General features: G+C 39.2%; 1 protein-coding gene across 1 annotated transcript in view; it reads right to left on the bottom strand.

Annotated features, from left to right (window-relative positions):
• The window catches only part of FAT1 (FAT atypical cadherin 1), a 160,873-nt gene that overhangs the window by 37,924 nt on the left and 101,262 nt on the right, over window positions 1-21,687 (bottom strand). The window contains 8 exon segments of the mRNA XM_036765408.1: window positions 2,742-2,938; window positions 3,597-4,086; window positions 4,088-5,215; window positions 5,217-7,391; window positions 7,393-7,667; window positions 12,359-12,569; window positions 12,667-12,942; window positions 20,353-20,492. Coding sequence (XP_036621303.1) covers window positions 2,742-2,938; window positions 3,597-4,086; window positions 4,088-5,215; window positions 5,217-7,391; window positions 7,393-7,667; window positions 12,359-12,569; window positions 12,667-12,942; window positions 20,353-20,492 — 4,892 coding nt within the window.

Genomic DNA, 21,687 nt, shown 5'->3' on the forward strand with positions numbered 1-21,687 from the left:
ATAGAAACACTCTACCTTCAACTGGACTCTCCTCAATGCTAAATAGTTCTTTTATTGATACTCATGGACTCTTATCATTGCCTGACATGAATCCTTAACTACAGCAAATCTGGTCAATCCATCATTCCGCAAACACTCCAAACATATTTCTGCCCCATCTTTGCTAATGTCCTTCAATATGCCTGGAATCCCTTCTTCCTGGCTTTTCTTGTCCAAGTCTTCTTCTTCCTTTAAGGTTCAACTCAAGGAACACTCACAGTTATGAAGTCTGCCCTTTGTTTCCTGGTCCTCAGTGATCATTCCTTCCTCTGAACTCATATAGGATTCTGGGTTTGTACTATTGATCTGGTGCTTGGTCTACATCATCTTACACTGCCATTTCTCTTTCTTCACTTATGCACCATTTCCAACAACTAGGTTATGATAATTTACGTTCCCAGTAATGCTTCAAGGTTATCAAAGTGCTTTCTTCATTAGAACTTGGTGAGGTATGCAGAACAAGCATTATTATTTCCTGTATCTCCCCCATTTTGATGACGAGGAAACTGAAAGGGCATCAAACCAGGGGATCTGGGTATGAATCCGAATTCTGCCACCTGAGTGACCACAGAGAAGTCACTTAAACTCTTTAGGCCTCGTTTTCCTAATCTGTAAAAGGAAAGGGGTAGAACTAGAGGAATTCTTAGGTCCTTTCCCACTTCAAATGGATGATCTCATGACTTGCTACAGTCACACATCGGTGGACTTTTAAACCTGTCTCTTCTACAATGCCCATCAGGAAGGGCTGGGTTTAATTTAGTTCAATTTAACTCAGCCATCATGTCTAAGCACCTATTACATGTAATAATGTACCAGGGCTAGGCACTCACTATGCTAGACATTTGGTATGCTAAGGTGAAGCACAGCTGGGTGGGTCACTATTCTTAAAGAATTTACCACACTTCTTGTGTAGGGGGGGGACATACCCTGGACAGAAATAATTACTACAAAAGTAATAGTGGAAATAGAAGAGAAGGAAAGATCCAGACAAACTATTGTAGGGAAAACTGAGGAAAAAGGAGGAAGGAAAAAAAGAAGGAAACAAGCAATTTATTAAGTGCTTACTATGTGCTAGGGACTATGCTAAGCCTTTTACGAATTTAATCTCATCTGATGCCCACAACAACCCTGGGAGATAGGTACTATTATTATCCCAATTTTACAGATGAAGAAACTGAGGCAAATAGTGATTAAGTGACTTGGCCAGCATCACACAGGTAGTAAGCGTCTGAGAACGGATTTAAGCTCTCCAGGCCCAAGACTCTCTTACTGCCTTGTAATACAGCAACATTCAGCAGTGCCCTGCCCACAACAAGGACTCAATTTCTGCTGAATTAATTTGAAGTGCTGAGCAGCAATCATAATGAAATATGTAAAGATTTTTTTTTACATGTTGTGACCTTGCCAAATGATTTCTTGCTTTACTTGATTCTCTTTCATACAAATAAATTAAATATACTTAGTAAACCTCTGCTGGATGGTTTATAAGATCAAATACAGTTGTGGTCTCTGGCCTGCATCACCAGTTTGGGGTGCTGGGTTGTAGTTCTGACATTACCAAAAAATAATGGCTTGATCTTAGGGCAGGGGTGGGGAACCTGCAGCCTCAAGGCCACATGTGGCCCTCTAGGTCCTCAAGTGCAGCCCTTCGACTGATTCCAAACTTCACAGAACAAATCCTCTTAATAAAAGGATTTGTTCTGTAAAACTTGGACTCAGTCAAAAGGCCAGTATGTGACCTCTAGGCTGCAGGTTCCCCACCCCTGTTAGCACATGCTACTTCCATTCTCTGGGACTAAGATTTCTTCTCTGTAAAATCAGGGGATTGAATTAGACGATCTCTAAGATCCTTAATGCTCTGACATGGAGATAACCATTTTTCAAAGCCAAAGAGCATGTTACACGAGTGGTTCTGAAGCATCTTCTGCTCCTACCCTACATGTGATGTCTACCTTCTCTACTGAAATGAAATTTAAGAAAAAATAAAATCTGTGATAAAATCTGCTAAATTAAGTGCTAGATTTAGTTCTATAATACGTTGAAAAGGTCATGCTTTCACCAAGGACGGGTACGTAAGTCTCTCCACCAATACAGGTTCTAATCCTTCCTACCACTTAAGCTCACTGGTCTTCCCACATTCCTGGGATGAAAAAGAATCCCCCAAGCAGCGAACGTTTAGGTGGAAAACATCTCAATTGGGGTGGTCTGCGGAGGAGAGACACAGCATCTATCTTAATGACCCAGACTGAAGCCTCTTTCGTTTAAAGACCTGCCAGAGCTTATACTATACTATTGCGGACGTTTAAAGACCTGCCAGAGCTTATACTATACTATTGCGGACTTTGAGAACCCAGGCTCCCTTCCATTCCGTGATGTACTACAAAAATGGAGGATGTCAGTGGAAGATACGCCTGAGGGCAAATCATTAACTCTTTAAGAAGTCAGGCCCAGAACCTAGTGCTCAAAACTTAAGATGGCAAACAGGCATGACATCTGCTATCTTCTCAGATAAACCATCCAATGAAATTTTACTAAATGGATTTAATTCATCTTTGAGTATAATAGAAAGAAGAACCAACTATGTATTCGTAAGGGTCAGCACATTATAAGACTCTCCTGCTTCTTCATACATGACTAATTCAAAGATTAAGCATAAAATTAACTTTAACATACTGAATGCATCTACTGGGTAAATTTCATACCTTTTCACAAATAGGGCTGTTGTCATTTGCATCAAGAACTTTCACTTCCACTATGGCTTTTGAAGAAAAAGTGCCATCTGTTGCGGTGATGGTAAGAAGGTAGCTGTCTTTTTTTTCCCTATCTAGAGGTTTCTTCACATAGACTTTCCATTCATTTTGTATATTTTCAACTGCAAACTGTCCTAATGGATCTCCTCCTATATTGTGGAGGGGGAAATTATATTGTCAAATTAGATGAAATAACACATAAAATTAATTATACAGAAGGTACTTAGTCTGTTTTGTTTAAAAAGAGCTGAAGATATTTTTGTAAATGAAAACATAATTTTTTTTACCTTGGTGTCAAAAAAATAAAAGCAGCATTAATCAACTGACATGCATTTATTTAAGCGTTTATTACTCGTCAGATACTCTGCTAGGTGCTGTGGATACATATTAAAGCAAAGCTTTTAATATGTAGTACGGTACCCAAAATGGAAGTACAAATGCTACCGAAGATTCATTTAAGCTACCATCCATCTGCAGTTTTGCTATTAAAAATCATCATATCATTTATTACAGGATAAGTATATGTTTCATTGAAAGGTAGGGAATAATAAAAAATGAAACGCAATCTAATAAAACAAATTTGAGTCCTGTACAGGCAATAAAAATACCACAATAGAAACTGAAATAGAATTTAAAAGGTGTTCTTTCCAACTATCTGTACTGCATTTTACAACTAAAACCTTCTCTTCACTGTCCGTTTACATATAATTTGTTTCTCTAGAATTTCTGATTCCTGAAAACTGTGATTCTTTAGCTTTGTAAAATTTGACTACATCTATTAAAAAACTGTTTATTTTTTTTTCTTACCTGTTATATAGTAAGTCACTTGTCTATTAATCTCTTCAGTATCAGCATCCGTGGTGCTCAGTATAGCAATTACACCCCCAGGTGGGTCATCTTCACTCACGGTCCCTTTGTAAATCTCTGCAGTGAAGCGTGGAGGGTTGTCATTCACATCAGTTACAGAGACCTCCACAACTGCTGTGGAAGACAGCTGAGCCTTCTCCCCATAATCAGATGCAACCACTGTGATGCGGTATTTGTCTCTCTTTTCATGATCAAGTTCTTTAAGAGTTGTAATCCATCCAGTTTCCATATCTATAGCAAAAGATTCAATGACATCCAAGCCTTGTGACTGATCTAAACTATACAGGACTTGGCCGTTGGTTCCTGAATCAAGATCAGTCGCCTTGACTTGGATGACTTTACTTCCCCCTGGTAGGTTTTCAACAATAAATGCTTCATATGGATTGGACTCTAACACTGGACTGTTATCATTAGCATCTTTCACCTGAAGTGCTGATGTCTACAGAAGACAGAACTTCAGAGTCTTCATGGGTGCTTTGGGCTACCACTGAAAACTGGTACCATTTTGTAGTCTCATGATCAAGACTCTTCTCTAGTTTCAATTTCCCACTGTGTTTGTCAATGACAAAGAACTCACCCCCATTGCTCTCAGGGGTATTCCCTTTGGTTAAGCTATATAACACAGGCTGACTATAATCTACTCTGATAATATCTATTTCAGTTCCAATAGGCAGGTCTTCTGAGACCGTATAGGTATAAAAAGGCTCTGAAAATTTGGGAAGGGGGGTTTCTGGTGGGAGGATTTTCACGTAAACTGGAACAACAGATTCTTTTGGGGGAGACCCACCATCCACTGCTCTCACAAAGAAAGTGAAAACTTCATTTTCTAAGCCAACCAGACTTTCTTTTGTTGTAATTATTCCAAATAGTTTATTGATTTCCAAATTTTCCTGGACACTTTCAGAATCTGCTTCTATGGAGTATGTGATGTCTGCATTGGATCCCTCATCAGCATCTGATGCAAGCACTTTTATGACAGATGTGCCTTTTGGGGCATCAGAGCCAATGTTCACTTTATACTTGGTTGCTCGGAATTGAGGAGCGTTATCATTATCATCTGTAAGGATCACATTGACGGTGCAGAATGCAACCTTTCCTCCAGTATCCTTGGCCATCAGTCGAATTGCAATAACCTTTTCTCCTGCAGTTTCGCGGTCAAGCTTTTCAGAGGTAAATATCTGTCCTCTCTCATTTGTGTAAAATCTGTCTTTGGCAAAGTCATTTACAATGTGGTAAGTAATTTGGCCATAAATTCCAGAATCCTCATCAGTTGCTTTGACTTCAATCACCAGGGTCTGCAAAGGGGCATTTTCAGCCAGTTCTACTTCATATTCATTTTGCATGAAAATGGGGCTATGTAAATTGGCTTGGATTACAATAATCTCAACATGGGCTGAACTCCTGAAGACTCCATCAGACACAGAAACATTAATATTGTAAAATGGCTTTAACATCTGTCGGCGCAGGTTTGAAAGGGTGATTATGCCTGTCTTGCTGTCAATTGCAAAATTCTTATGCTCATTACCTGACAGAATGGAGTATTCTAGCTTGTCAATGTCATGAACTATCTGCATCATGGGCTTTTACACAGGTCACAAAATGTCCATGGGGGGCCTGCTCACTTATTTTAGCTTCATAGAGGAGCTGGTCAAATAATGGCGGATTATCATTGAGGTCAGTGACATCCACTGTCACGATCACGTCACTACTCAGTGGGGGCATGCCACTATCAACAGCCCTTACCAGCAGCTTATGCTGCTGGGTCTCTTCATAGTCTAGGGTTCTCACCAATGAAATGAGGCCGCTGCTACTATCTATGTGGAAATGGTCAGGACTCTTGCTATGGTTCCCAAACAAATGATAAGAAATCCCCCTGTTGGGTGCAGAATCTGAATCCGTAGCCTGAACTTGAACAACAGACATTCCAATCACGGCTGCCTCAGACAGGGTTGTGGTATATGACTGCTGGGCAAAGACAGGAGGGTTATCGTTGACATCCTCAACTATTATGTCGACAAACACCTCAGCGTGAACTCCAGTCAAGGAGTCGGTCGCTCGGATGCTTAATTTATACGCAGGGTGAGATTCAAAATCCAAAGGCGCTATGACATTTATAACTCCAGTATTAAAGTTGATAGTAAACTGGCTAAACGGATCTCCATCTGTAATGCTGTAAAAGACCTTAAGCCCTTCTGGGCTGTTGGCTTGCACATGGACAACTGGGCTATGCAACTGGATATTCTCAGGGATCTCAGCACTATAGAAAGCCTTTTCAAAAACAGGCATGGCTTTGTTCATAACTGTAATTGGCACGATGACTTCAGCAGAGAAAGCTGGGTCACCGCCGTCTTTGGCCACTATGGTAATGAGATATTCCTTATTTAAGGTATCTGGCTCAAATTTCTTTTTCAAGGAGATTTCACCGGAAGGCCCAATTTGGAAGTGCTCATGATGTTCCTTAAGGTAATAGTGCACTTCCCCATTTCTACCGATATCTTTGTCGACAGCAGTCACACAGCGGATGACATGGCCCACCTCAGCATCGACTTTGACAACAGCATAATAAGGAAGGTTGACAAACACTGGCGCGTTATCATTTTGGTCTTCTATGATGACTTTTACCACGACGTGTGCCACCACTGAGGGCTTATGTTCTTCTGTCACTTCTACAACCACATCAAAAGCCTCTTGCTGCTCACGATCAAATGGTATGCCTGTGGTTGAGAGCACGCCTGACGTGTGGCTTATTTTAAATCTGCTGTCGGGGTTGAGGATATGATAAAACAAAGGCTTATTTATTTGATTCCCAATGGCAGTAATAACAGCGATGGTTCTGGCCTCTGTGGAATTCTCCTTCACTGTTGCAGAGTAGGAGTTCTGGGTAAACTTTAGCTGACTTTCCCTGCTTTCTTTCACATTGATTTTTACAGAGGTGTGGCTTGTAAACCTGCCATCAGAAGCCCTGACAGTCAACTCGTATCTGCTCCTTAACTGGGTGGTGTTTTGGATGGTTATGGTACCAGTCTTAGGATCGATTAGAAACTTTTCACCAATATTGCCTTCAGGAATGGAATACATTAACTGCGAGAAAGCAACTGAATCAGCATCTGTAGCATTTACCGTGATGACTTTTACTCCTTTGTATGTTGGCACCAAAACAGATGTTTCATATAACGTTTTGGAGAATACAGGAGGGCAATCATTAATGTCAATTACATGTATCGTCACATTGGCTGCATACTCTGCAAATAAACGTGGGGTTCCCATGTCATGGACTTGCACAGTAAATTGGAAAATGCGCGCTTCCTCGTAATCCAAACTGAGTACAGTTCGAATGGCACCAGTGCTTGAGTCAATGGCAAAATATCTGTGGGCAGAAGCCTCAACAATCTGATAAACAAGCAAAGCGTTTGATTCCTTATCAGCATCCGTAGCTCGAATGACTAATGGGACATTTTTGTCTGTTAAGATCACACTATTGATCGAAGCTGATTCACTGATGAGTCCTGTGTATTCTGCCTGCATAAAGACGGGCACATTGTCGTTTTCATCCTGAAGATGCACCCAAACTGTTGTATTAGCAGACAAACCAGCCATGTTCGTTCCTTGCACTATCAGGGTGTATAAGGGAAGAGTTTCGAAATCCAGAGCTTTTTGAGTGATGATAACTCCTGAGTTAGGGTTGATATCAAATGCATCACCTATGTTTCCATCTTTTATTTCATACACTACAGACTGACTGACTGTGTGCACTGACTATCCCAATAAAGCTACCAATGGAAGCAGTTTCACTGATTTCAGCAGAGTATTCTTTAGAGGTAAACCTGGGGATGGCATTATCAGAGATGGTGACAAAGATGTGCACAGAAGTCATTTCACTCATTGGAGGATGCCCTTTGTCTGTAGCTTTCACCATCAAATCATATTCTCCTTGGTTACTCTGGTCAAGCTCTTTGGCAGTCTTTATAGAACCTAAGATAGGATCGATAGTAAAGGAATTCCCAATGTTACCTGCAAAAAAAAAAATCAAAAAAAAACAAAAGCTTTATTACATGTATATCTTAGAGAACAAGGGGCAAAGATCAGTCAGTCAACAAGCATTTAGTGAGCACCTACTATGTGTTAGGCCCTGTGCTAAGTGCTGTGGGATACAAAGAAAGGTTAAAAAAAAAAACATCTCCACTCACTCTCAAGTTCACAGTCTGATGGAACAAAGAATAAGGAATTGAAAAGATAAGACAAGCAGAGACACAGATATCTGAAATACATATTTAAAAACAAAATTGACAGAGGGATATGGAAAGCATTCAATATTGGAATGGAAGTTTTCTTGCTTACTTTTTAATACATAGAAAATCTACTCAAAATTCATTTTAAAATGTCAGACACACTTTCACACTTTCTCTATAAATTACTAACATACCATAATACAGAAAATACTATACTGGGCCAAAATGATGGCCAATCGAGTTCAGTATTCTGTTGCTGGTGACTATCAATGATTAGGAAGTATTCTATCTAAATTATTCCTACTTTCCCAAATCCAGTACCAAGTTATTCAATAATTAATCTTAACCATTACTTTGCCTATTTATATTTGTAACATAGAACTTCTTAGGATAACAAGTTAACTTGACTATTCTCTATATAAAGTTGTATTTTATTATCTTTAACACCACTGAATACACTTTAGTTATGGGAGTTGAAGGAATAGATTCTGTGACCCAGCAATTTAAGATAGAATGCTTATCTAAATTTAATCTGCCCATCATATTTGGAACATCCTCACACCTCCCTCCGAGTGCTAGGAATGTAGTAAACACTCAATAAATGTGCTGATTTACTGACTGATTATATTGTTAACTGTAATGTTCTAACCTTGACTGTATTTAATGTAATTACATTTTCATAAAGAAACCTGATATAAAAAGGAGAGATTTAGTTGTATTTATGGCATATCACTCTAGGCAACATGCTGCAAAGATGTGACAATATTGAAATTGAAAACAGTGCTAAAGTATTGACCTAAACAAAATCTATCTTATTGGAACAAAACAAACAAAATCAATCAAAGTTATTTTTACATGTCTCCAGTGAAAATTCAACTAGTCATGAAAATGTCCTTTGGATGATTGTTTACTCCCCCAAGGATCAATGTTGTACAGCTGAAAGAGCCCTTGGACTCCAAGGACCCGAGTTCAAATAATACTCACTATAGCTGAGTATTAGAAGTGTGATCCTGGAAAGTCACTTGGGCAATTTTCTCTACTATGAAATGAGGTTAGACTAGATTAGGGATGCTTAACCTTGGATCTGTGAACTTGTTTTTAAAAAAAAACACTGATAATTATTTCAATGTAATTGGTTTCCTTTGTAATTCTCTATATTTTACATTATGCATTTAAAAACCTTGTTCTGAGAAGGGGTCCACAGGTTTCCCCAAACTGCCAAAGGTGTCCAGGACACAAAAAAATATTCAGGTTTCCCAGAAATGGACTCTAAAGTTTCTTCCAGTTCTAGGTCTATGATCCTATGATTCCCCCTGAATTAGATCAAACATCTAGCCCTTCTAATGTCATCTTTTCAAAACACACAGACCACATCCTTGATGAGAAATAGTGTGATTTATTGAAAAATATGCTGGGACCAAGACAGACCTAGATTCAAATCCTCTTGTGATACTAATTATGTGACATATTGGAACACTGGCACGACCCCTCTCAGCCTAGATTTTTCCTCTGTACAATGAGGATGAATATAAATGAGATCCTGTACTGTAAAATTCTTTGCAAAACTTAGAGTGCTAAATAAATGCCAACTATTATTATTAAGACTTATCTTCTGAAAATTAATGAGTGCCACAAGATGTGCATCAGCAGTGGGTGGTTATGAATAAATCCTTTATGTGAATGGAATAACACAGATTTTACCATACAAATAATGTCAACAGATACATACTAAAATTTGAGCTATAATTTAAATAGCAGCTGTTTCCTAGAAAGTAACTGTGTAGGCCTATGAAAATAACTTTTATATTATCAAATCTATAACAATGGCTTTTTTCTAAAAAGATGTTCAAATTATGCATGAGTAGGTTGTTGATTTATTATCTTTTTCTATTAACTGTGACTTCGGACACAGTTCCAGTCTTAGAATACCAGATTACTAATCCTATCAGCCATTGCAAACATCTAAAGAATGTGCTTGCCATATGTTTCGGCACCAACCATCATATTTGAACCTCCCAGTTGTTAACAATTATGCAAAAACAAAGCCAAGGAAAAGTTTAACATTTACTCCTACAAAAATTCAGTCTGTTTGTGTTTGTGTCCAAATTATTCTACTGGAATGCTAAGGAATGCACCAGAGGAATGCTGGTCCTAGACTTGGTCTAGGTGCTACATTTCTGGAAAGGCTGAAGCCAACTTGCCTTAATTCAAAGGTACTGATTCTAAAGTATAATAAAATTTAAAAGTTCCATTGAAGGCACCACTATTACCCTTCTTGGGAGTAATGGCTTCTATTTTGAGTGTTTGAGAATATAAACAAGAACTGGTCTTTAAATAGATTAAGTAATAAAACCCCTCAGCCCCATCCCCCCAAATTAATAAAGATAAGGATCTTGTTATGATCCCTGACTCCCATTTACTTAAATTTCTTAGGCCTAGTATAAATATAAATATGGCCAAGTGTGACTTAGAAGGAATGCACAGAAAAAGGGATCCCAATATTACACCACCATTGTAAAAGGGAGACTGATTAGGGAGGAGGAACTCTCTTCTTCACAAGTTCCAAAATGAGTATAAATAAAGTTAACTAGCTGGGGCAGCTAGGTGGTGCAGTGAATACAGCACCAACCCTGGAGTCAGGAGGATCTGAGTTCAAATTCGGCCTCAGACACGTGACACACTTACTAGCTGTGTGGCCTTGGGCAAGTCACTTAACCCTAACTGCCCTGCCTTCCCCCTCTCCAAAAAACAAAACAAAAAAAAAATAAAGTAACCATCTAGTGTTAACTGAGAGAAACAAATTGCCCAAGAAAAGGATGTTTATATTTTTCTGCATCTTCTCATAGTGCTTGGGAAGTGGGACTAGCATGAATACAGAAATTCAAAAGCAATCTCTAATGAGCCCTAAAACGTGTGGATTTTATCCTATGAATTGTGGCTAGGTAAACCCACCATCTGTCTCTGCCTCAAATTAGAAGCAAGATTCACCTGCAAGTAACACCCTGAACTCCTAATGCCAGTGTGGCTAAGGAGGCTCTGAGCCCCTGAGCCATTTTATTAAATGTTTTTTTTAAGAAACTGAAAAAAAAATTCTTCCACATCTCTCTTCTTTCTTTCTCTTTCATTCATTCTTTTTTTCTTCCCCCCACCCTCAGCAAATAAACAGATGAAGGTAAAATTCTCTAATCTCCTAGGTTTTAAATAAACATCATAGTCACTGTGTAACAATAAAACAGTTAAATAACTCTTTACAATATATCAACTTTGGAAAAAAATTGCAGCCCCAGTCCCATTATTGGGTTTCAAATAAGACTGTCTTTAAAGGGCTTTGCAATGCTTAAAGCAATATAGGACCGAGCTGGGCCTATGATTGCATTAATGTAACAAACTTAATGCCCTCTACCAATTATGCTCTATTATTTAATGTCTTAGTTACCTGAGCCGCTGAGAGGTCAGGTTACTTGCCCAGGACCACCCAGTCAGTATATGTCTGGGGCACAATTTGAACCCAAGATTTCTTGACTCTGCAGGCAGCTCACTATCAGGTATGCCAGATGCCTTTTTAAAGACTTCAAGCCACTAAAAGCTTAAAGCTGCACTAAGACTTTTAGAACACCTTGTCTAAGTGTCTGTTATTATTACGAGGAAACCAGTGGCCCAAGACCACCCATCCCCAGCAGGCAGAGACAATACACTCTTCCCTAGGGGCATCAGTGGTCACTAACCTTTCTCAGCAGCCTCTCTGACCTTCCAGACTCCAAACTCCTTACCCGCATGAACATAGAGCACCATCCTATTTGCTCCTCTTTGCACAGCCAACATCACTGGACTTAACTCCTTGCCTGAACTAGCCCCACAATATATTCTACTGCCTTCCTGTCTTTCCTGGACTTGCTTGTGGACCCACTTGATTTACTGTGCCAAGGAATTTCCATCCTGATCATGCACCCTTTCCTGATCAATCAAAAAATAATAATTAAGCACCTACTATGTGCCATACACTGTGCCAAGTGCTGGGGATACAACAAAAGGCAAAAGACAGTCCCTCACAGTCTAATCAGCCTTATCACCATCTAATTCCTAGAGTGATATTCAGACCCTGATGGTTTCTGGGAGATCTAGGCATGGAGGAAATAGCATGATATCAATCTCAAAATCATTTGTCGAACAAATCTCCTGCTATGTCCACATTTAATACCCCCAAAGGGAAAATTACATGTTAAAGAGTCCAGATTTTTGCCTTATTTTTTCTTCTGAAAGGGTTAAGAAAAAGAAGAAACAAACTTTCCTTGAGAGGTAGAGATGAAATAGGCTAATGAAAATGGGTTCAATCCGTAGTAAGGATGAATGTAGATCTGCGATTTAAACATTTTCATAAAGTGGCAGTGAATTTAGAAGATGTAGGGGGTAAAGAGGAATAACAGCCCAATAGACTTAAGCACAACAAAAATCTTTAGGTCAGTGTAAACATACCTGATTCAATAGAATACAAAACTTCGGCATTTTCTCCTTTATCCTTGTCTAGGGCTGTAACCTGTAATACAACAGATCCCACCGCCGCTGACTCATAAACCCGCCCTTGATAGGAGGAGCTGGTGAACCAAGGGGCATGGTCATTCATGTCACTGACGTTGACGATCACTCTGGCAAAGCTGCGCTTGACGGGCACATCTTGGTCTCGCACCTAAAATAATCGGCATAACATTATCAAAGCTGTTAGAGACGTCATAATAACAGACACGTCTGTACCATGGGATGGGAGAAAGCACATGAAGACTCACCATCACAGTAAGGATGTGCTGGTGAGCAGCCTCGTGATCGAGCTTGTCTGTGGTATAAAGTGAGCCAGTTGCGGGATCAAGGCGGAATTTCTTGAGGCTCAGGGGGTCAGTACTACTCTGCAAAGTATAGATCAATTTGTTTTTTTCATCCTTGTCTGTAGCACTGATTTGCAAAATCTCTGTGTCAGGTACTGTGTCTTCTGGAATGAGGACTTCATATTTCGACTTAGAAAACTGAGGGCGGTGGTCATTTGTATCTATCACTTTGATGAGCACCTGGAATTGAAATATAAACACCGCTGAGTAAAGCTATCCTGCTTAAGGAAATGAGCAGAACCAGGAGAACACCAAACAACCACAGTAATATTGTAATGACGGTCAATGCTGAAAGACTTGGCTACTCTGATCAAGAGAACAAACCGAGGCAATAGCAAAAGACCCATGATGAAAACTGCCATGCCTCCAGAGAGAGAACTGATGAACTCTGAAGCATTCTTTTTTCACTTTCTTTACTTTTCTTGCCTCTTTTTTCAACATGGCTAATATGGAAATATGTTTTGCATGGCTTTGCATGTATAATTGATATCATCCTGCTTGCCTTTTCAATGGGAGGGAAGGGTAAAGAATTTGGAACTCAAATTTTAAAAAATAAATGCTAAAAATAAAAAAATAAATTAAAAAAGAATAAGGAAAAATAAAGTATAAGCAACAAAATCGGTTTTCTTATAAATACAAATAAAACATGTGAGATGCTCCTGCTGGAATGCCAATCTCAAATTCAATAGATGTTGGCAGAAAAAAAAATCTGAATTAACTACTTGTGTATAACTGAGTTTAATTTTTCCAGTGTGAGAGGTAAAGTCACATTTTAGATACCGAGGTAGCCTGAGAATTAGGAAAATTTGAGTTCAGCTTCTACATAGGATAATTACTGACTGTGCTGTCTTGGGCAAATCACTTTAGTCAGTCTAGGGAGTCAGGATCACAGGCAAATCTAGGGTTGCGGAAGAGGTATTTGTTGGCATTGGTGGAGGGAGTTTCTTTACTGGGAGCTCCCTAGACCGCTAAAATCATGGGTATGGTCAAAACTGAAAAATCTCCTCCTCAATATTTATAGAAATTCACAGTTAACTGTAGTGAGTTTTAAAGACATGGGGCAGCTAGGTGGCACAGTGAGTAGAGCATGGCCCTGGAGTCAGGAGGACCTGAGTTCAAATGTGGCCTCAGATACCTGACACATGTACTAGCTGTGTGACCTTGGGCAAGTCACTTAACCCCAATTGCCCTGCAAAAAAAAAAAAACAAAAAAAAGACAGAAGCGTTGTCAAGAACAACCAAGCTGGGGCAGCTAGGTGAGTGGAGCACTGGCCCTCGAGTTAGGAGGACCTGAATTTAAATCTGACCTCAGACACTTGACACACTTACTATCTATGTGACCTTGGACAAGTCACTTAACCCCAAAAGCCCTGCTTTCCCCCCTCGAAAAAAGCACAAACAAAACAAAGAACAACCAAGCTAATATGACAAAAATCAAACCTGAATGAGAACATAATTCATATTCCTATAGTGTGTTTTAAGGTGAGCAAAATTCACTCTTCACAACAATTCTAGGAAGAAAGGAATGGAAGTGTTGCTACCCCCACTGCAGAGGTGAGGAAATGAAGGGCCCAAGTAGCTGGTTAAATGATTTGCTCACAGTCCCCAAATCCCAGGAGCATGATTCAAATTCTGACGCAAGGCCACCATGGTGCCCTCTTGTAGAATAAATCATAAATCATAAACCTTGAGGCAACAAGTTTCAACATTTGAATATATTTTTTAAAAAACTGGCCACTTATTTTTCAATCCCTGATTCTATTTTTAATCACAAATAAAAACTACAATTTACTAATCTCTACAATGAACTGATGTTTTTATAAAAGGAATTCCAAATAGATTAAAAAAGAGTTATCGTAATTAAACTAAACTAATTGTGGCGATAACCTTAAAAGCTAATGAAGCCATAGGGAGAAAAAAATTCTTGTAAAAACAAAAACAGCTGCTGAGAAACCAACGCAGGCTTATGCTAAATTAAAGGAAGCATTTAACTCTGGAGATGGGAAATGATTTGTAGAGTGAGAAGGTACATGGAGCCAGGAAACGAGACATATTTGCTAACAAAATCAACTCAAATAATATTATAGAAAGAATCAATTACAAGCACACATTTTCTCAGTAAAAGCAGAATGATCATGGAAGTTTTGTAAGTGAAGTACATGAAATCTAGATTGGATAGTCAGAATTCAAATGTAGGAAAATGCTGAAGCAAACATCCAAACAAAATATTTTTATTAGTTATTATTACATTTCTAATATAAATAACTTTCTTAATAGAATAATGTGTTCCAGAAAGGCTGGTTGTAAATCATTTTTTTTCCAATGACTTTGATCATAAAATGAGAAATACATTTTGTCATGGACATTTATATCCTAAGAATATATTTTTTAAATCACACTTCAGAATGTAAAATACATTCTAGAATCATGTATGCTAAAAGCAAAAATAATTTCCAGTAATTATTTATTAAGTACCTGTCTTTCCTTTAGTATTTCAGAAGCCATCAGAGGAAACACAAAATAAACCAGAGAAACTTCCAGTACATAGTGGATTAGTAAATGGAGGAACAGAGTTTGAATCCCAACTCAACTGTTTGTTTTGGAGATGCCCCCCTAAGGCTCCTTCCATGTCTAGATCTAAAGATGCTACTTGGAAGAGAGCTCAGGAGTTATCCAGTCCAGATAGAACTTGAAATGGGAATCCCCCTCTACAATAGACCAAAGAGGTCGTCTTGCCTTCAGTTTACTGACCTAAAGTGGGAGAGACCTCAAGGCCACCTGAGGCAGCCCAGGCACCACTTCTGAACAATTCTAGTTGTTACAGGGACTTCTCCCACCTTTCTGTCTGTTTAAACTGGCGCCTCCACAGCTTCCATCCATTGTGCCTGCTTCTTCTCTCTTCTTACATTAAAAAAAGGTATAGGTATATGGCACATAGTAGTTGTTTTAATTTTTTAAAAAATGATTGACACAGTTTCTCCTATACTATTTCAGGTTTTGGTATAGGACTTATACATTAATAACTTGTTTCGAACAGTTATTAAGAGGTCCTGTAAGTCTTTTTTACCTGTTGTCAAGCCTGGCACCTAGCAGATTAAAGCCACATATCACCTTCCTGTATGTTCAGATGACCTTTGGTGGGGGGGGAGGGGAGAACCAAAAGTTTTTATTAGATCCCATCCATCACTGTTGCCGTGTTGGTTTTTTGGGATCCTGATGGTATCATCCAAAGCGGGGGTGGGAGGGAACCTACGGCCTGAAGGCCACAGGTGGCCTTCTAGGTCCTCAGGTGCAGCCTTTTGACCGAGTCCAAGTTTTACAGAACAAATCCTTTTATTAAGGGGATTTGTTCTGTGAAGTTTGGATGCGGTCAAAGGGCCGAGAGGGCCACACGTGGCCTTGAGGCTGCAGGTTCCCCACCCCTAATCCAAAGTGTCAACTATGCATATCCCCAAACCAATAGGCATGCTATTTATGCTGTAACGACAGTACCAATAATAGTTGGCATTTACATAGGTTTAAGCATGTCACATGCGCTATCTCATTTGACCCTTACGGTACTGAGCTCCTATTAATATCATTACTATTACTGTCGTTACACCCATTTTACAGATGAAGCAATCAAGGCTCAGGGCGATGAAGTGATTTTACTGGTCACACTGCTAACAAGCGTTCGAGGAAGGATTCGGAAGTAGGTCTCTCCTGGTGTTCTTTTCATTACACCAAGATGCCTCATCCAAATCATAGACTAAAATGCCAAACAGAAGAGGGCTAAGACCAGAGCCCTGCAGCACTATCCCTTCGGGGAGCTTCCACTCCGACTGGGGAGATCACACATAGCCAAGGAAGAACTATGAGAGTGATCCTGATCAAAGGCTATCATAAATGCTATGACTACAGAGCGTGCAGAGACCACAGGGGGCTGGAATAAAAGCAGGCTCCCAGAAGAGAGGACCAAAACTAATTAGGATTGGGATAGACCAAGAGGCTGTGTGTGTGTGTGTGTGTGTGTGAAGTATGGCTCCCTCCTCTCTGGCCTCTCCACAGCATCAGTAAGAGCTTTGCTAACTAGCACTTTCTCCTCCCAATTCCAGTACCGAAATCATGATCCAATCTACTCTTATCATCACTAGACTGGTTACGTCCATCAATTTCCTTATGGCTCCACTCGCCATCACTATGAAGTTCTGGACCAAAGTGACCTCTACTTCTTCATGAGCATGTAGAGTCCTCCCCCTTTGCATTTGGACCCCACTGCTTAACACAGCGTTGTCACGTTGTAAACTTAATTAACGGTCCCCCTCCCCCATTCATCCAATCATTCAGGAAGAATTACAACACTACAGTGAGGAAAGAAGAAACAGGTGGTCTGAGCCCTGAGGGCCCGACCTCCAAGTCAGCACATTAAACACCACCAGGTGCAGCCAAGAATTTAACTTTCAGGGGCTTTCTTCTCTGTCTTTGACCTATGCCTCCAGCTTACCCTCCTCCTCTTAGCCACCCTGGTTCTGACCTTCAGGGTTCCACCAGAATTTGGCTCAGCAAACCTGACTCTCCCTTCTCCTGTATTCCTGAATTTGCCCAACAAACGACTTTTCTGTTATCCCCTGTCCCCAACTTTGTTTCATGTTTACTGAATCTGCATTCCAATTCCACAGGGCCTTATCTGTTTCCAAACCCAACTTGGTGACCTAACCCCAAACTCATAACTGCTCCTCCTTTGCTGGCTGATTTCATTAGTCCTTTGGGACCTTGGATACTAGTGCTACTGTATCTATCTGTACCATGCAGCGGCACAGCAGGCGGGGCCCAAGGTTCCTTTTCTGACAAATCTGCCCCAGAAGTTACAGATTATAAATATGAAACTGAAACAGAAACCCCTACGCAAGAAATTACATACCCTTGGGTCTGAAGCACCATTGCAAGGAGAGAGGCGCTGGGGGTTCTACTTAGGTTCTATCTCTGTCTGTGTCCCCAGAAAATGTTTTCTTTTCACATCCAAGCTTTTCCCTGTGCCATCTAAAAGCACATTTATTTAGCAGTGCTGGTAGTGATTAGTAGCTCAGGGAGTGCAGTTAGAGGGTTCTACTACTGGGCTTCTTTATTATCCCTCGTAAGCTCGTTGTGATGAGAGCCAGTGGTCACACTGCAGGGCCCCACAAAAGGATCATTTTCATCCTTCATTTACTGTGCTAAAGCATGGATTCCTAAATACCGGATTTTCTCCAAATCGGGGTACACCACCTGCAGGTCATATAATATTCAAGACTCTTTAAACTATTTATTTCCTTATAAAACTTTTAAGCAATTTTGTTCTAATAGATGCACTGGGGAGTTATCTTTCTTGATTGGGATTTTGCTATTTTTATTTTTCCTAAAGATTTTAGTGTCATGAAAACCACTTTATTCTGCTGCCCTAGTTATAGCACAGAACAACAATTATTGGAAAAAATGAATATTTAATAATGACGAGCATTTATACTGGTCACTGTCAAATTGGCCCCAAAGCAGAATACTTATATTAATTCTGTACAAACTCAGAATGGATATCCTGTGACTAAGGTGGAATGAAATAACCACAATTAGTTTTAAATAACCATATCTAATAATCCTACTCATTGAAAACAGATCATCAAGAAAGTACTACATGTTACTGCATCCTAAAAAAAGAAAAAACCCAAACCCCTCAAACCAGCAACAAATGGTTCATGTGGTAGCAGACTCAATAAGAAAATAAATAAATCTTTCTTGTTTAAGGTCAGAACAGAATGATTTAAAGCTAGAACACTGTAATCTAAAAGGATTTCATTCTCTAACATTTGATTTTTTTTAATGCTATTCCTCCCTAGTCATTTCCAAGACTGTCAAACATCAGAACAAAAGGCTCCAGTCTGTTTGTTCTATGTGTACATCGTGCATTTGAGATTTACCTACATATAAATTTAAAAGCTTCCCCACATACTGCCTGGTTATTTTTCAGCAAGTAATTTAGATAAAGCCATGACAATGAAATTATTTGCAGATGTGCACGGCCTGTAGCTATAGTACAAAGTCTCTAATATCAAAGTAATAGAAAACATCATTTTTGCATAATGGAAATATTTTAGGTTTATTATTTTTAAACCAAAGCATTTCTAATTGGTACAACTTCTAAACAGTTTGCTTTTTTTTCAACTTGTAACAAACTGTATAATTGTGTACTTTCCCAGTTATCTTGATTTCCATGGACGAACAAAACATGTTGTATATTACCAGCATTCTTTTTATCTGCCACAGTGCCTAGCACAGTATTTTAGGGCTAGTGGGGGCTTAACAAATATTTGTTGTATGGATTGATTGATGTATGTCTTAGAGATTGATGGATGTCTTAGAGCTACGCTCTCTAGATGAATGAAGGTGTAATAAAGTACACTAGACGGGGATGGATGGCGTAACTATGTAACTCTATAAATCTGTGGATGTAGCTATGGCTGTAATACCGATAGCCAGCATTTATGTAGTTCTTGCTATGTGCCAGGCACTGTGCTAAGTCTTTATAAGTATCTCACTTGATAGAATCATTCATATGTATGTATACACACACACACACACACACACATATATATATATTTGTATATGTATATACATACATTTGTTTTTGTATGTATTTCTGTGTATATAGAGATATGGTTGTCTTTCCCTATAGCTACGTTTATCTATCTAGATATGTAACTATGATAGCGAGAAGGGAGAGGGGGAGGGGAGAGAAGGAGGAGTGAAATGTACACATTTCAGAAAGAATACGAAATAAGACCATTTCTTAGGCATCAACAAGAACCTTTAAGATTATATGTTGCTATCATTACTGTTTTTGCAATAAGATATATGTAATTAAAACTTCAAAAAGTCATTTGAAAAGGCAGGGGGTGATCAGGGTGGGGGGAAGCTTTGGCATTTTGGTTTCTTTCCTAAAGATACCTTAGTATGGGTAACAATAATTAAAACACAGTATTTTGACGTTTTAAAGAAGTGTATCGTTCTAAAGTACTAAAATATATCAACTGCATGAAATAAAGTTCTTTCATTTATGCATTCATTCATTCTTTAATATATTTATTTGGGGCTGAGTCTCCTACCTTTCCCCAGGCCTGGAAGTGCACTAGTCATTTCAAGGGCCAACCCCACTGAAGACTGGCAGGAAGCTTTGGCTTGCTCTGTTTCTGAAGTGGGCCGCTCTGAGCCTCCCTCCTGAGGCAGCCGGTAGTCCTCCTCTCCTGGAGGCCCATTGCACTGGTGACAGCCTTAGTTCTGAAACCCAACTGGCTTTAGCCCTTCTGTAGCTCCAAACTCCCTGAGTTTAACTGGCCTAGCATCCTGAGCCTCCACAGTTACAAGTCTACAGGTGTAGACCAACATACAATATTTATAACGTAAATGGATCATCTACTTTACATCATTTCCTTACTGAATGCAAATATTATAATCTACTGGCATTGCTTAATATCAGAATCCACCTCCTCTGTTTTATATGGATACTACTTAGAAATATGATATTCACAGATCTGGAAAGGAACAGTCTTTCTTCAACAATCACACTAGCAATTCAATTACCTGGGTGACGATGGCTGTGGTTCCATCCGTTGCCTCCACTGTCAGGTTGTAGCTTGATTTTTGTTCTGCGTCAAGAGGCCTGGCAACAATGATGGTGCCAGTGCCCTTGTCCACATCAAATCGGCTGTCGTAGTTGCCACCTTGTTTAAAAAATAGTGGCAGGTAAGTGTAAAAAAAACATAGTCTCTCTCTCTCTCTCTCTCTCACACACACACACACACACACACACACTGAATTTGTGGATTCTGGTACGCAATGGAGATGAAACAAATCTTTCAAACACACTGTTGGACTGGGTGACCTGACTGCCTTTCCTACTATGAGATTCCATGACTCTATAACTCCTCATTGGTTGTAGAAATATACACAATTTATCCTGGCATTTGAGGTTCTCTATAATCTCATTTAGACCTACATTTCTCACTTTATCTCATATTACCGTAGCCACTACATAAATATCTGTCTCACATTCTCTTTCTGACCGCTTCCTTCTTGAGGATGTTGCTCAAGTTATCTTCCAAGTGTGGAAGGTTGGTACTGAACCATTTAAACCTAGACAGGTCATCTTCAATTTTCAGAACACCTAGAGTGGCCATCATGACAACAGCTGGGTACTAACTGGTAAGGAATTTGCTTTAAAAAAAAAGTGGCTCAGAGACTAGTGTAGGTTGTGAGAGGAATGAAAATGAGAGTAAAGTGAAAGAAAAATTTTAAAATGGGAGAAATCCTGGAAACTTCAAGCAAGAGTGCTTAATACGGGACTAATATCTTTTCTGGATGCAATTCATTTTATTACATTTCACATCTTCCAAATGTCCCTTTGAATTATTGGTCAACAACTATACTGAAACATCAGTGACAGGAGTCAGTCATTTGAGATTTGAATTACTCATAATAATAACTATGATGCTAGGAAGCAGATATTTCTAACAGGATAAGTCTGTTAATGCAGTTAATGTTGATAAATATTGGCCCCTGAATTTAACCGGCCTTGATTCTAACAATGAAAATAATTTCTCCATTTTAAACATTATCTAACCCAATGTTAGATGAAACAAAAGCTATTTGTCCCAATTGCACTTTTTTCAAATATGTCTCCAGATATCCATCCTTCACACATGAGCATACAAACTTAAGATCTCACCAAATTAAATTTGAGGATTTCATTAAAATTTCACTGTTTGGAACTATGAAATGAAATGAGATGGAAGTCCAGACATAATCCAATGCAACATGGACAAGAAGTAGCTTCTAATTTATGTTCTTAATCATTCAAGTTCATGTTTGGAATGGAAGACTATGCTTATGTCATGAAAGAAAAAAGAATGAAGACAA

Source organism: Trichosurus vulpecula, chromosome 6 (genome assembly GCF_011100635.1).
Source record: "Trichosurus vulpecula isolate mTriVul1 chromosome 6, mTriVul1.pri, whole genome shotgun sequence".
In the NCBI taxonomy this organism is placed as follows: Eukaryota; Metazoa; Chordata; class Mammalia; order Diprotodontia; family Phalangeridae; genus Trichosurus; species Trichosurus vulpecula.